The sequence below is a fragment of the Phacochoerus africanus genome, chromosome X (assembly GCF_016906955.1).
Source record: "Phacochoerus africanus isolate WHEZ1 chromosome X, ROS_Pafr_v1, whole genome shotgun sequence".
In the NCBI taxonomy this organism is placed as follows: domain Eukaryota; kingdom Metazoa; phylum Chordata; class Mammalia; order Artiodactyla; family Suidae; genus Phacochoerus; species Phacochoerus africanus.
Genome location: NC_062560.1, coordinates 110,246,274 through 110,262,548, shown reverse-complemented (window position 1 = coordinate 110,262,548; position 16,275 = coordinate 110,246,274). Strand labels below are relative to the sequence as shown.

General features: G+C 42.8%; 1 protein-coding gene across 2 annotated transcripts in view; it reads right to left on the bottom strand.

The window, feature by feature from the left end:
* The window catches only part of OCRL (OCRL inositol polyphosphate-5-phosphatase), a 54,415-nt gene extending 47,281 nt beyond the window's left edge, over positions 1–7,134 (bottom strand). For both annotated transcript variants that reach the window (XM_047764704.1, XM_047764705.1), the window contains exons 1-3: positions 6,898–7,134; positions 6,534–6,613; positions 1,274–1,353 (exon numbers count right to left, since the gene is read on the bottom strand). In XM_047764704.1, coding sequence (XP_047620660.1) covers positions 1,274–1,353; positions 6,534–6,613; positions 6,898–6,936 — 199 coding nt within the window. In that variant the 5' untranslated portion in view covers positions 6,937–7,134. The remainder of the gene's footprint in view (positions 1–1,273; positions 1,354–6,533; positions 6,614–6,897) is intronic.
* Between the last annotated feature and the right edge of the window lie 9,141 nt (positions 7,135–16,275).

Below are 16,275 nucleotides of genomic sequence, written 5' to 3'. Positions count from 1 at the left end.
GTCTCTCTCACACAGGGCAGGCTAAATGGCTAAATAAAAGACTTGATTCTTCTATACAATGTGGATGCTATTCATTGTGGGTATTTTTAATTCTTAATAAATGCATGCCCACTTAGCATTTCTACTTACAGGAATAAATCCTAAGAAAAAAAAATTCGTGCAGGAAGATTCCTTACTACTCACTTATACTAATAAAAAATAACGCGGATGATAAACACAGAGAATAACTACATTATAGGCCATTCATAAAATGGAACAGTATATAGTTATTAAGAGCATGTGAAAGCACTCGTAATAGGATGGCACAGACCAAAAACTACATATAGTATGAGTCCTACCTACCCTAAAAGTTACATATGTAGAAAAAAAGGAAAATGTAAGGTGTTTCTCTCTGAAGGACGTGGATTTACTTTTCTTTATAATCCTGTGTTCTTTCCAAACTTTTTTATAGTGCATATATTACTTTTGCAATCAAAAAAGCTGAATGTAGTTTAAGAAAGAATCCATGCAAGAGAGGATTCAGGTTTTCCAAGAAGCCACAGCTGATACAGAACGCCTGTCTGATGAATCCAATGGACCCACCGGAAACATAATGCATTTGTTCTCTAATAATCAATTTCCTTTCTGGAGCAGTGTGAGATGACAGAAGCAACACCTCCTACACAAACCTCCCAATCTTTGAGTCTCATTGTAGCAGATGAAACAACAGATTTTCTGTTCTCTTTCCCCAAATTTCAGGGCAGGAAGCCAAATATTTCCTCCCCGGAGTAGATTTTCTTATGATTCACCAATGTCAAGGTTTGAGAATCAGCACAATTAAGTGTAAGGTATCACAATCTGGCAAGGCATCTTGCCAAATGTTTTAATTTCAAATAGTGTGGGGAGAAAAGTGCTGAACGCGTCTGAATCCAAGTGACCTTGATACTTTACAACAAGCAGTTAGTTTATCGGTTAAACCCAAGAATGTGACTTAAATCCATATACAGGTTCATAAACATAAAAGACCACCTACATAGTAACAGACCACATACATCTCTAACCCCAGCCAGGGAAGCAGGTGAGAATATATATATTTCAATATATTCTTTCAGCACTCTTAGAGAAAACATTTATCATCTTCTCAATGGTAGATCAGTAATGTTATCTTTTTCATACTGAGAATAATACATTTCATTTTATGTGCAGTGACAAATTTAAATATGGACAGTATTACATAACGCAATAATGACTGAGGAAAACATTTTAAAACTAACTAAGCAATTAAAGCTAGTACCTTGAACACATCTAAAATGGCTATTTATAGGAATGATATCTTGAACAAGCTCTTCCTTCTTGTGCAACCGGATTATTAGCCTAGGAAACAGAAGAATGCATCAACGAATAGCCACTGAAAAACTCAAACATTCAACAACAAAATACACTGCTGTGTTGTTATACAAATCTAGTCTGTATTTATTAGACTTGCTGTATCTCGTTCCCTGGATCTGAGCATCGTGATAGACATTGTTTTAGTCTAAAAGGATATTAGCGGTGATCAATACCTGAATATCCGCACTGTTCTAAGCCATAGAGTACAGAACTAGTCTGTGTCCTAAGAACAGTTTACAATCTTAAGAGCATGAATTACAGTGCACACACCTTCCAATCATGCCTACCAGGGTGAAGAATAGCTAGGTGTGAAGTCCATGAGGGCAGGGCTACAGATGTCTTTTCACCATAGTATTTCTAGAACCTAGCACAGTGCCTGGCACACAGCAGTCACTCAAGTTTGTTGAAAAAACGAATTAAAAATGTCATCAATTAGCTTTCCGATTATGCTCCCATAGCTTTTACCCAAGAATGGTTCTATCTCGTCAAACAAGTAGACAGGTTCATGGCGATGCAAGAGGAGGTACCCAGCCAGCTGGATCAGTCAAAAGAATACCACTGACCAATAACAGTAGCAGGTATCACAACCAGATTGCCGTTACACCCCTTGTGTTTTTACTCTGGTTTCCAGTTTCATGCTGGTATTTCTGGTAAACAGGATTGACCTTAAAAAAAAAAAAATTAGCACCCCAGTATGAGATGCAAGACTACTAAATTCCTATGTACTCCTGAAATATTAATTTTCATTTAATAATTCTTTGTGGCTCAGAATCAAGGTATAACCTACTGGTAAATGGCCATTCTGAACATTTCCTAGCTTCCCTCAAATCACTTTTCAGGTGGTTCTTTTTGCCAGGAACAGTCTTCTTCCTGAGACCTAGCTCAACTATCACCTCCTCTGTGAAGCATCTCCCAATATAGCCCTAAGCAGAACTAGTGGCCTCAAGCCCTTTGCTTGTCCCTCGAATAGAGCAACTTAACACACTCCACAAGAGTTATATTTATTTCCCTCCCTGCCATGAGCTTCTTGAAAGCAAAGACTCTACCATATTCAGTTTTGTCTCCTACCTAATAGATGCTCAATAAATATGACTGAATAAACAATTTAATTAAGCTATAAACAGAGATGAGTTTCTAAATATACTTAACTTCTGACATTAAAAATGTCAATTGTTTTGAAGGGTTTCATTTCTATTTTGTTTTGGGGGGAGGACTTATTGTTTTAGCTTTTTGAAATTTTTTTCTAAAGCGTTAACTTTGAAGGAGATAACTTGTGGAAAGGAACTGCTTAGACGGAACTAAGAGAAATAAAAGTATTAGTGCTGTCTTTCTGCTCTGATCCTGTTTGCCTAATTGCCAGGGGCTTATATTTTAAGAGGACCAGAGGAATATGGGGCAGGCCCTTTCCAGCCTGCAAAGTTCATGAGTCGAGCAGAGAGTTCTGTAAACCCAGATGGAAACCAGAAACTAGATAAGGCTAACAAAACAAGGGGCAAGGATGAAGAGTTTTCTTTGAGGAAAATTAACAGAAATGAATATGATTTCCAAGTATCATAGACTAGAAATGGTGTTGAACAGTCACAGTAAAGTTTCAACTGGATTATATTGTTAAAAACCAACACAAAACAGACAACATGCATGGAACTTGAGGGCATTATGCTAAGTGAAATAAGTCAGACAGAGACAAATACCATATGATCTCACTTGTGTGTGAAACTGAAAAACAAAATCCCCAAATACTGAAATCAAAGACACAGAGAACAGATTGGTGGTTGTTAGAGGCGGGGGTGGCAGGAGGGTAAAATGGATGAAGGGGGTTAAAACATATGAACTTCCAGTTATAAAATAAATAACTCATGGGGATATAATGTACAGCATGGTAACTATAACTAACAATACTGTATTGTATATTTGAAGTTGTTGAGAGTAAATCTTAAAAAGTTCTCATCACAAGAAAAAATTGCTAACTATGTGTGGTGATGAACATTAACAAGACTTCCTGTGGCTGGGAGTTCCCACTGTGGCTCAGCAGTAACAAACCCAACTAGTATCCATGAGGATGCAGGTTCAACCCCTGGCCTCACTCAGTGGGTTAAGAATCCGGCATTGCCATGAGCTGTGGTGTAGGCTGGCAGCTGTAGCTCTGATTCGATCCCTAGCCTGGGAACTTCCACATGCCAAACGAGCAGCCCTGAAAAAAAAGAAAAAACCAAAAACCAAAAAACCAAGACTTACTGTGGTGTTCATGTCACAATACATACAAATAGCATTACGTTGTACACCTAAAACTAGTATGTTATATATCAATTACATCCCAATTAAAAAAAAATGTGGAAGTTCCCATGTGGCGCAGCAGGTTAAGGATTTGGCACTGCTGTGGTTGTGGCACAGGTTGCAAATGCAGCTCAGGTTCAATCCCTGGCCCAGGAACTTCCACGGGCCATGGGTGTGGCCTAACAAAACAAAGAGAGAAAAAATTTAATACCTCCCCCCACCCCGCAAAAAAAAAAAAAAAAAATCACAAAAACATGGGTAAACTTAGGGAGTTCCTGTTTTGGTGCAGTGGAAATGAATCCAACTAGTATCCATGAGGATGAGGGTTCGATCCCTGGCCTCGCTCAGCAGGCTGGGGATCCGGAATTGCCATGAGCTGTGGTGTAGGTCTCAGAAGTGGCTCTGATCCCATGCTGCTGTGGCTGTGGCTTAAGCCAGCAGCTGTAGCTCCAATTCAGCCCCTAGCCTGGGAACCTCCATGTGGCCCTAAAAGTCCAGGGGGAAAAAAAAAAAAAGGTAAACTTGGAATTTAAGTCAATTCCGCAAATATTTATTTAATATCTACTACATGTCAGTCACCAAATAAACTGTAGCAAAAGAGTAGGGCTAAGAATAAACATAAAAAATTCTACCTAAATGTAATCATTCAACACAGAAAGATGAAAAATAATGGGATATGGCAAAACAATATGGCAATCAGAATTTGGTAGTTGGAAACAGAAAAGAGTAATAAATTGCAAATGATGCAGACTCAGTATAATCCCTAAGAAATACTTCAATTTGTTTAAGGAAGGTTTAAGATGAGACAACAGGTTGTCTTTTTATGTTTTCATCATAATCCACTTGCCTTAAAAAATGAATGTTAGTGTTTGATCCATTGTGTACCAAAAAACCCTTATTTTTAATTGTAATTTGTCTCAGGTAAATTTCTCATACGGTTGATAGCAAGAACTACAGAACTAAAGATTACAATAGGCTTCAAGTTCTAGGATTAAAAGGCCCAAAGTAAGAAAGTTCTGGACACTCAAATCAAAGAAGGCACCCAAGGGACATGGATTTGAGGATTATAGATGGTTTGACAGTATTAGGTGCCTCTAACAAATGATTTCAAAAGAAACTTCTCAGACAATGTAATATCTTTTGAGATACGTTACATGGGTTCAAATCTAAGCTATGCTACTTCCTAACTGTGAACTAGTGACTTAACTTCTCTGTACCTCAATTTCTGTATCTAGAAAAGGGGGATGACGATGATATTACAATTTCACAGAAATCCTCACCTGAGGGTTTAAATGAACTAGTTCACGAACGTGCTGGCAGACATCAAGCCATCGAGTGTTAGTTGTGCTATGCTCGTAACTTATACCGAACTGGAACACAGAATTTTATTTCCCTATGGGGAGGGCGCACAGTCAGGAGAGCCACCCTGCCAGGTTTAAAAGTTCTCCCAGGACAAGAGACCAAACAGAATGAAGCATTTATCTCAAGGCCAGCCGCTCACTCCTTTAACAGCTGAATAGAGCTACAAACCTACTGGATCAAAGGACCAGATTCTGGGCTATGGTCATCTCAACAATGTAGCTATTTTATTTAATCCACATAATTTTGTTTTTAAGAAGAGGAAACGAGGGCGCAAAAAAATTACTGATTTGCCCAAGGCTCACATTTTCCCACCCTATTCTTGCCTTGGGAAGTGGCAGTGGTGTTCCACTTTTCAATTCACTTTTCTGTTGAATTTACTTTTATTAAACTGGTCTTCCAGGGTTTGATGAAATCTGGGAAAAATAAAATGAATTCAGCACATCAACAGAACTGACTAAGCAGGAGCTAGGGAAGAGCTTCTCCATAGGAGTTGACCTCCACTTAGAGTGACCCCAGGAGTCTCAGAAAAGGGCAGGCTAGGCCAGGGGGAATTTCTTCTATGTAAACTGGACACCACAGACATAGGCTAGGTCTGGATAATCTAAAAGCAAGGACTGAGAAAAAACTGTTTTTAGTCAGAATCCAATGTTGGGAGCTGGCAGGATTTAAGGGATCAACAATTTTTAAACTCTGATGTCAAGAAACCAGTGAACAACCGAGGGAGGTGGCTTGGTCACAAAGGGATACTTTGAAGATGAGACATTAGCGGCAAGGGAGGCCGATCAGCAACTATGGTGATAGCTTATCAAAATCTTTTAATCAATCAGCCAACAATCTTGACTGAGTTCCTATGTGCAAGGCAGAGTGGAAGGTTAACACACCCTGATGAAATGCCCAATGCGGTTTACATTTTCTACACATTTCATTACTTTTTCTAACAGTCACGTCAATAAGTGAGGCAGTTACTGGCCTACACAAAACCATTACTGAATTAATGAATACGCCTTCAAGCAAATGGAATTAGGGGGCAGGGAGACTGGAGGAACCAGTTGAATGAGGTTAAGAAAAGGCACTTCTGTAAGGTTAACAATGAGGCGTTTCTACAGCACTTTTACTTTTTGTAAAGCACTTTTGCATTTATTATTCTCCCAGTTAAACCTCCAAAGGCCATAAGTAAGGCAGTTAATGCTTCTATTAAACTAACGAGGACACTAGGGGCCAGAAAACTTTATTGACTAGCCCAGGATTACACAACCCATGTCAGTTGCATGGGCAGGAACTAAGAACCCAGGCTTCCTGCTTCTCCGCCCATTGAGTCCTTCCACGGAGCCGCACGGCCAGGAGTAATCCATCTACAGCCTTGGAAGTGGGGGACAAAGCCCGGTGGTTAGAGCACTGGCACTTCACACCTGGGCCCAAACCTGTTGCCTGCGGGCCTCAGTGGGAGAACGGTGGGTGGCTTGTCGCGGTTTGGGGTTGGGAGGTAATGGCAGGCTCCCCTCCTCTGTGGGTATCAGGTGGTTACTTACTCATACTGCCCGTTCCTCTGGACTAGGGTCAGGGCGCAGGGCTCCCGGAGAGGACCCTTCATCTCCATACCCTCGAGAGTATGCGGGCGCTAGTTAAGGGTATCCTCTGGAAGCGCCGCCCGGGAGGGGACGCGCGGTGCGGGGTGGAGGCAGGCTCCCGCCCCTCTGCCCACCCCCCTCCTTCCCTCCCTCCCTCCCTCCCCGCTGTCCGAGGCAGCGCCTCCCGCGCCGGTCCCCCTCCCCCGTTCGGCTCGGCCTCGGGGCCTGACCGCCCCCCAGCCGCCTCTGGGCGGCGATCCGCAGTCCCGCGGACCCCCGCCCCCGCCCGGCGCGGCCTCCCCTCCCCCTTCTCTCAGGCGGATACGGCGAGGGGCTGGGCTCCAACCGGGAGCGGCGGCTCCATCCCGGCGGCTTCCAGGCTCGGCGGGGCTGCGGACTGCGGGCGGATCCGACGACACGGCCTCCCGAGTCCTCACACCCCCTCGCCTCGGCTGCGCGTCCTTAGAGAAACGGCTCCAGGCCGGGAGCCGGGGGCTGGGGGCCGGGAGCCGGGAGCCGGGAACCGGGAGCCGGGAGCCGAGAGCCGAGAGCCGGGAACCGGGAGCCGAGAGCCGGGAGCCTGACCCGAGAGAGAGCGGCGCCTCCCGCCCCCGCCAGTTTTCCAGGCCGCCGCAGATTCCGCCCCCTGCGGCCAACCTGCGGAACTGCAGGGGAAGACCCGACGGACTGGGGGCGTCTCCACCACGTCCAGCAAGGGATAGGTTTTCAGTGCTGCCTGTGACACCAGACTTATTCTGGGGACTCTGAAGACGGCCATAGAAACAAAGCACAGTCACATCTATGGGGAAACTCATTGGCGTTCGGGCCACTAGGACCCACGTCATCCATTCAAAACATCCTTGTTATGGTTAATAGAATGCACTGTGCTGTTTCGCTTACCTCTTAGATGGCCCCGCTCCCCCACCCACCCTTCTTCTTTCCACCTCCCAAATCAGAAAAATTCCCGAAGTTCAGACCTCTGCTTTCTTTGGCCCCCTCTAGGTCACCTCGAAGCAGGCAAAGACCAAATATATTATCCCTGGCCCAGATCCCTTGCCTAATATAGCAAGCATTGGATGACAAACCTAACCCATGATTATTTCACACAGCAACCCAGGCTTGGAAATTTCAAAGCCATGTGTTTTCCTCCTTTCTCCTAATTTCTCTGTATCCTATCAGCACAAAACTTTGTTAATATGTTCTTTGGAATTACTCTCAGATTCCGTGTTTTCTTGCCATTTGCACTGCCATTGCTTAAGCGTAAGCCCTTGTGATATCTCCTTTCACCATTTTACTCTGTCGATGGTCATAAGAATGTTCTTCCCAGAATAATGTTTCCACTGTGTTATTCATTTGCTCAAATCTGCAATGAACTATGTATCGAGACTGATTTTGGAGTTCTCCCTGTGTCTTAGTGATACCGAACCCAACTAGTATCCACTAGGACATGGGTTCCATCCCTGGCCCCACTAAGCATCTGGCTTTGCCCGTGAGCTGCATTGTGGGCTGCAGACGTGGCTTGGATCTGACATTGCTGTGGCTGTGGTATAAGCCTGCAGCTGCAGCTCCAATTTGACTTCTAGCCTGGGAACGTCATATGCTGCAGGTGCAGCCCTTAAAAAAAAAAAAGAATGATTTTAAACCTACGGTAATTAAGACAGTATAGAATGGAGGTAAACGAACCATGGACCCAAACACAGAGCCCCAAGACAGTTACACACACATATGGAAGGCTGATATGCAGCATATTTGACATTTCAAATCAGTAGGTTGGGGGGAATGGATTATCCACTAAACGGTGCTGGAACTATTGATAATCCATATAGGAAAGTATAAAATTAGACCCCTGTCTCACACCATAGAGAAAAAAAATCAATTCCAGGTGCATTTAAGATCTAAATGTGAAAAGCAAATCCTTACAACCTGTAGGTGAAAACAGAATATCATTCTGACCTTGGAATAGGGAATAAGAATGATTACTTAAGACACTAAAAAGCACAAACAATAAGGGAACTGATTGACACATTTAAATACCTTAAATTTCAAAATGTATGTATTTTAGGGAGTTCCCTTCGTGGCTCAGCGGTTAACGAACCCAACTAGGATCCATGAGGATGCTGGTTCGATCCCTGGCCTTGCTCAGTGGGTTAAGGATCCAGCATTGCTGTGAACTGTGGCGTAGGTCACAGACTCGGCTTGGATCCCTCATTGCTGTGGCTGTGGTATATGCTGGCAACTACAGCTCCTATTCAACCCCTCGCCTGGAACCTTCCATATGCCACCGGTGTGGTCCTAAAAAAAAAAAAAAGTATGTACTTTAAAACAATAAAAACAAGTTAAAAGACAAATCACAGATTGGGAAGAAGATATTTTCAATGCATATAACCGACAAAGGATACTCTAAAAGGTTCTACACTTCTAGCTGTCATCACCTCTCTGACTTCCTCTCCTACCACTCTCTTCAACTCACTCTGCTTAATCCCACAGCTCCTTGCTATTTCTAGGACATTCTTGCCTCAGGGCCTTTGCACTTGCAGTTCACTCTGCCTGCACTCTCACGCCCTTCAGGTCTTTGCTCAAATGTCACTTTCTCAGTGAGGTCTTGCTAAACAAGTTTACTTAAAATTGCAGCTCAATAATCTCCTTTCCCACTCCCATACATGCATGCTCCCTATCCCTCTTCCCTGTTAATTTTTCTCCAGAGGATTTATCACTACCCATTATTCTATCTATTTTACTTAGAAATTTTGTTTATTGTTTACCTTCCCCCACTAGAATGTAAGTTCCATGAGGGCAGGGCTTTTTGTCTGTTTGGTTCATTCCTGCATTCCCAGTGCCTAGAGCCATTCCGTGAAGAAAGCAGATGTTAGAAAAATACTGATTAAAGGAATGAATGAATTGGTGTCCAGAATATATAGGGACCTCTACAAATCAGTGAGAAAAAATACACCTAGTAGAAAAACTGACTAAATATAAGTTTATTTGGTTTTTTTTTTGGGGGGGGTTCTTTTTGGCCACACCCGTGGCATGTTGAAGTTTCCAGGCCAAGGATTGAACCCGAGCCACAGCGGTGACAATGCTGAATCTTTAACTGCTAGGCCACCAAGGGGCTCCCAAAATACATGAATGAGCAATTCAGGGTCAAGGAAACCCAAATGGCCCATAAAGACATGAAAAGATGCTTCACCTCATTACTATTCAGGGAAATAGAAAATTCAAAGCATGAGATACTATTACACAAACATTGGTTTGACAAAACATAAAAATTCAGACAACACCAAGTGTTGAGACTGTAGAACAGATAGAACTCTGATGATCACTGCTACAAGGAGTATATGTTGGTAAATCCGCTGTGAAGAGCAATTTGACATCATATAGTAAAGTTGCATAGGTAATAACTTTCAACCCTGAAATTCCATTTCTAGCTGTAGACCTGGGCAAAATTCTAACCTTTGTGCACATGGAGACATGTAAAAGAATGCTCATTGCAGCACGATTGATCATCTCAAAAAAAAAAAATGAAAGCACTGAGTTCCCATCGTGGCGCAGTGGTTAACAATCCGACTAGGAACCATGAGGTTGCGGGTTCGGTCCCTGCCCTTGCTCAGTGGGTTAACGATCCGGCGTTGCTGTGAGCTGTGGTGTGGGTTGCAGACGCGGCTCGGATCCCGCGTTGCTGTGGCTCTGGCATAGGCTGGTGGCTACAGCTCCGATTCGACCCCTAGCCTGGGAACCTCCATATGCCAAGGGAGCGGCCCAAGAAATGCCAAAAAGACAAAAAAAAAAAAAAAAAGAAAGCAAATTAAATGTCGAGCAGTAGGTGAATGAATAAATAAATCACGGTATTCATGATGTTGAATACTGTTTTGAAATTAAAATGCGTAACTCAAGCTACATGCATAACAGTTAAATTTCAAAAATATGTTGAGCATTAAAGAGAAAATTACAAAAGTTGCAGAGTATTCCATTTATATAAGGTCTTAAAATATCTGTTGCTTACAGCTACAGAGACATGGTAATAATATATAAGACATGAAAGGGCATGATCATCACCAAGTTCAAGAGGATTGAGAGGTCTGAGACTGGGGAGGGCCATATAGGGAATAGCAGCTGTCTCTGTAATATTTACACCTTTAAAATCTCCAAGGTGATCTGACCGGATTTGATAGCACCGGGTGGTAATACAGCATTGTAGGTCAACTACACCCCAATAAAATTTTTTAAAAACTATTTAAAAATTTTTAGATGTTCCTGCTGTGGAGCAACAGGATTGGTACTGTCTCTACAGGGCCAGGACACAGGTTCAATCCCCAGCCCAGCTCCATGGGTTAAGGATCTGGTGTTGCTGCAGCTGCAGCTCAGATCTGATCCCTAGTCTGGGAACTCCATGTGCCACGGGGCAGCCAAAAAAAAAAAAAAAAAAAAGAGAGAGAGAGAGAGAAATATTTTTTAAAAAAATAAGAGGTTGTGAAAAAATGGAACTATATTGAGGTGAGGACACTAAAAAATGTGGTCTCTCACAAGGGAGATGATAATTTTCTCTCTCTCTTTTTCTTTTTTTTCTTTTTTTTGGTCTTTTTGTCTTTTAGGGCTGCACCCGAGGCATATGGAGGTTCCCAGGCTAGGAGTCCAATTGGAGCTACAGCCCCCGGCCTACACCACAGCCACAGCAACGCGGGAATCCGAGCCACATCTGAGACCTACACCACAGCTCACGGCAATGCCGGGATCCCCAACCCATTGAGCGAGGTCAGGGATTGAACCTGAGTCCTCATGGATGCTAGTCAGATTCGCTCACCACTGAGCCACGACAGGAACTCCTCTCTCTCTTTTTTTGGCCACACCTGCTGCATATGAAAGTTCCCTGTTCAGGGATCAAATCTGAGCCACAGCTGTGATGTACACCACAGCTTTGGCAGTACCAGATCCTTAACCCACTGTGCCAGGACGGAGATCAAACTTGTGCCTCAGCAGTGACCCGAGCTGCTGCAGAGACAACACCAGATCCTTAACCTGCTGTGCCACAGCTGAAACTCCTGATGACGATTTTCTTGGAAAAAAAAAGTAGTAAGTGGATGTTTTGATAGTGATTACATTATCTTGGTGGTTAATACTGAGCTCATGTGACAGACGCTCTTCTCATGGCTTCGCATATGTACTGTCACCTAATGCCCACTAAATCCCTGTAAAGCAGTACTATTACTGTTTCCATTTTATTTATTTTCTTTATATTTTTTGGCCAAACCCATGGCATGCAGAAGTTCCTGGGCCATGGATTAAACCTGAGCCACAGCAGTGATCCAAGCCATAACAGTGACAATATCTGATCTTTAACCTTGTGAGCTACCAGGGAACTCCTTGTTTCCATTTTAAAGAGGAGAAAACTGAGACTCAGAGAGGTTTAGCAACTTGCCTATTATTTTTTTTATTATTTTTTTTTTCCTTTTTATGGCCACACCTGTAGCACATGGAAGTTCCCTGGCTAGGGGTCCAATCAGAGCTGCAACTGAGGCCTATCACCACAGCCATGGCAACACAACACCAGATCCTTAACCCACTGATCGAGGCCAGGGATCCAACCCACATCCTCACAGAGACAACATCCCATCCTTAACCCACTAAGCCACAACAAAAACTCCAAGCCTGAGCTTTTAATCGAATACATTATGCTGTCCATTCACTATTAACAGTCATAACATCAAGTGTTTTATTTAGAATCAGGTGCTATGGTAACTGCTCTACCTGAATGATCACATTTAATCTGATGAAATTTCTGATGAAACTGAAGTTGAAAGTAGAGGGTTCGGGAACTTGAACAAGGCAGAGGAAGGGACAGGTACTGATGGAGAGTGAGAGCAAATCCAGAAAAGTCAATAAAGTTTTCAGAGCAACAGAGAGAGCCCAATTGGAGGCAGGTAGTGTAGATTTCTGCAGTGGTTCAAACCAGCATGGGTCTGCAACTTTCTCTGGCAAGGCTTGGCAGACGGAAAGCAGGAGTAGGGAAAATATCCCGAGAAGGTGCGTTCGGCTCAAGAATTGGTACAGCAGGCAGAACGGAAGGTCATGGGTGAGGGAGTCTGAAGTGGTTTAGGATGTAACCAAATAGCTGACCCTGGAGTCCAAGCTGTGTAAAGAAACGTATCCACTCAGCCTAGGGCCAGCAGAGGGGAATCAAGGCAAGCCTGACTAATTTCATCATTTCCCTAAGCCTGATCCTGCAGCAAATACCTCATTTTTTTTTTAGGATCACTTGAGGGATGATGCTTACCTATGGACTTCTGCATGTGTTAAGCAATTTTTGTAAGTTGGCTAAAATTACTGTTTTACCCACAACTGCCTTCTGACTTACCTATGGTTGTTAATGCTACTACGATTTAACAAGTCACCAAGTTTGAAACTTCAGGTTGATTTGTGAACCCTTCTTCTTCTTCTTCATCTCTGATATCCAATAACTCAAGTTTTATCAATTCAATAGTAAATTCCTTAATATATAGCTTTGCTCATTCTCACCTATCATCACCAGATGGCATTTTGCCTAACTGAACAGAGGTCTCATGCCTTATACTTGTATTTACATACAAGAGATATCCAATGCAGAGTTAAATGGTCATTGAACAAAATTCTAATAAATGAAACCATACCTTCAAGAAAGCACTAGTCTCATCACTATCACCACAACCACCCCCCAACACACATACACACACGCACACGCACACATACACGAGTAAATGGGTGTCTGGTGCCTGCCTTTTTTTTTTTTTTTTTTTTTTTCAAGGCTACACCTGTGACATATAGAGGTTCCCAGACTAGGGGTTGAATCAGAGCTATAGCTGCCATCCTACACCACAGCCACAGCAACGCCAGATCCGAGCTGCATCTGCAACATACACCACAGCTCATGGCAACACCGGATCCTTAACCCACTGAGCAGGGCCAGGGATGCTAGCCTTATGGATACCAGTCGGGTTCGTTACTGCTGAGCCACGACAGGAACCCCTGGGTGCCTGCCTTTCATCCATTAAGCTACTATAACTAAATGCTTAGGACCTAAGGGCATTTTAGAGACAAAATAAAAAAGCGAGATCCTGAAAACAGACTGTAAAATACTAGAAGAAAATGAAAAATGTGAAAATAATATATATATATATATATTTTTATTTTTTATTTTTAGGGCCGCACCCACAGAGGTTCCCAGGCTAGGGGTCTAATCGGAGCTACAGTTGCCGACCTATGCCATGGCCACAACAATGCCAGATCCGAGCTGCATCTGAGACCTACACCACAGCTCACGGCAACGCCGGATCCTTAACTCACTGAGCGAAGCCAAGGATCAAACCTGTAACCTCATGGTTCCTTGTCGGATTTGTTTCCACTGAGCCACGATGGGAACTCCAAAAATAATAATTTAATTAAATGGCTACAAAATGTAACAGTCTATCAAGTTCATTAATTGTTAAATTTTACATTTATTTTTTAAAAATCCATTGTCTTTGAAAACAATTTTTTAGGTTGGATCTTGTCATTTCCCAAGAATTTCCAAGTATGAATAATAATTATGGAGAAATCACAGCCATTATAAATTAAATTTGCTATGCACAAACAAATAATTTTAAGAACAAAATTACAAAAGCCCTTTCAAAAATTTATAGCAAAAATATAAATTTTTAATGCAGGATGGGGATGCATTTTGATATACTTAATATGATGCTGGCCAAAGCCTTCACCAGTAAGAGAGCATAGGTAGGGCCTGTAAAGGCAAAAACAGGCCTGCGTGCCTGACATAGATGAGGCTGGGGTGGAAGATTTCGCGTAGGTGAGTCAGCAGCCAGGGGCTGGAAGGCAGGCCAAGCAGAGGCATAAATGATTCATTGATTTTTAAATCACCACTAGTTGAAAAACCTCGCTTTTCACATACACAAATCCAACACAGATATTGCTTTCCATGCAGAGCGGCGTAACGAAGAGCTCATTTTGATTTATATATTTTCATTTATACTGTTCATTCCTTATAGAATTAGGGGTGAGAAAGACTTATTCGAAAGGTCAGGCACAGCAGGCAGGCGGAGGAGCTAGTCTCCTTCGGTAATAACCTTCTCCTTTGGCACTTGATGCACCAACCCTCCTCCTCTCAACATCTCATCTTCCCTTTGCTACTGTATTCCTGCCTTAGCTAGCTTCTTTTCTTTTCTTTTTTTTTCTCTCTTTTTTTTGTGTCTTTTTGCCATTTCTTGGGCGGCTCCCGCGGCATATGGAGGTTCCCAGGCCAGGGGTTGAATCGGAGCTGTAGCCACCAGCCTATGCCAGAGCCACAGCAACGCGGGATCCGAGCCGCGTCTGTGATCTACACCACAGCTCACGGCAACACCGGATCCTTAACCCACTGAGCAAGGCCAGGGATCAAACCCACAACCTCATGGTTCCTAGTCAGATTCGTTAACCACTGCGCCACGACAGGAGCTCCCTGGCTAGTTTCTTAATTCCCTTCGCCCTCCTCCCCTATTTCATTCTGCTTGGCCAGGATCTCCTTTCTGCTTTACAAATCCCACAGCCAGGTCTGGTATCGCCCAAGCTTACTTTCCCTCAGAAATTTATTTTATTATTATTATTTTTTGGCCAGTCTCCTGGCATGCAGAAGTTCCAGACCAGGGATTGAACCCATGCCACAGCAGCGACCTGAGCCACAGTAGTGACAATGTTGGATCCTTAACCTGCTTCACTACCAGGGAACTCCTCCCTCAGAAATCTGAAAATTATTAAAAAGGATTCTGTCCTGAACCAATCTTTCCAGAGTTACCTACCAAGTCGACTCTTAACAAACCTTATGTTCTACTCAGTATTTCTCTTAGGAATTGAACAAGCGCAGTGGTTGGTGGCGAGCAGACAGGTGTGCTCATGACTCAGGTGTTCCCTTTGCTCATCTGGTCGAATACTTCTAACTTGACATCCTGGTCTTGACCTTTACAGAGCGTTAAATTATTTTTTACTGGTCATAAGCTCTTTAACATATATCCACAAGGAATCAAAGGGATGCTGATGTTGAAATGCAGATCGTAAAAGTGATTAAAATTCTACAAATTCTCAAGAGGATACTTATCGGACCCATAAGCTGCATTTATCTGATCAAAATTCTTACAAAGCACATAAAGATGTCTATAATAATTTGAAAACCCTAAAAAAGAATATAGAGTTAAGCCTGAATTCATCTCAGTTTTTCATTTATCTGGAATAAAACTTATCCACATCTACCAAGTAAAACCATCCTCGAATGTCATCATGTAGAGGCTAAACACAAAAATTATTAACATAATAAACAAGCTGGTATTTTTTTAAAGTGCAAAATTCAAGAATTCCAATCAGGTCTTAAAAGCAGTTTTTGTCTATTTGGGGCATTTAGTCTACCCTGTGATGGATGCAATGGGATGATTTATAAAGATCACCCAAGCTCTCTTCTAACTTCAACCCTGTGACCTTTTGAGGCAGGATATGACACACGAGGCTGGTCTCAATTTCAGTGCAGAACATATTCTTGGTTTCTAGGCTATTGTTTTATGTCTTAGTCCAGAAAGATCTGGGAAGAATACTTCCTGGGAAAGATGTGTTGTGTTACTTACTCCCATCCCTCCTTCCTAAGATAAGAGCCTCAGAACCAGGAATTCCCGTCGTGGTGCAGTGGAAAAGAATCTGACTAGGATCCATGAGGTAG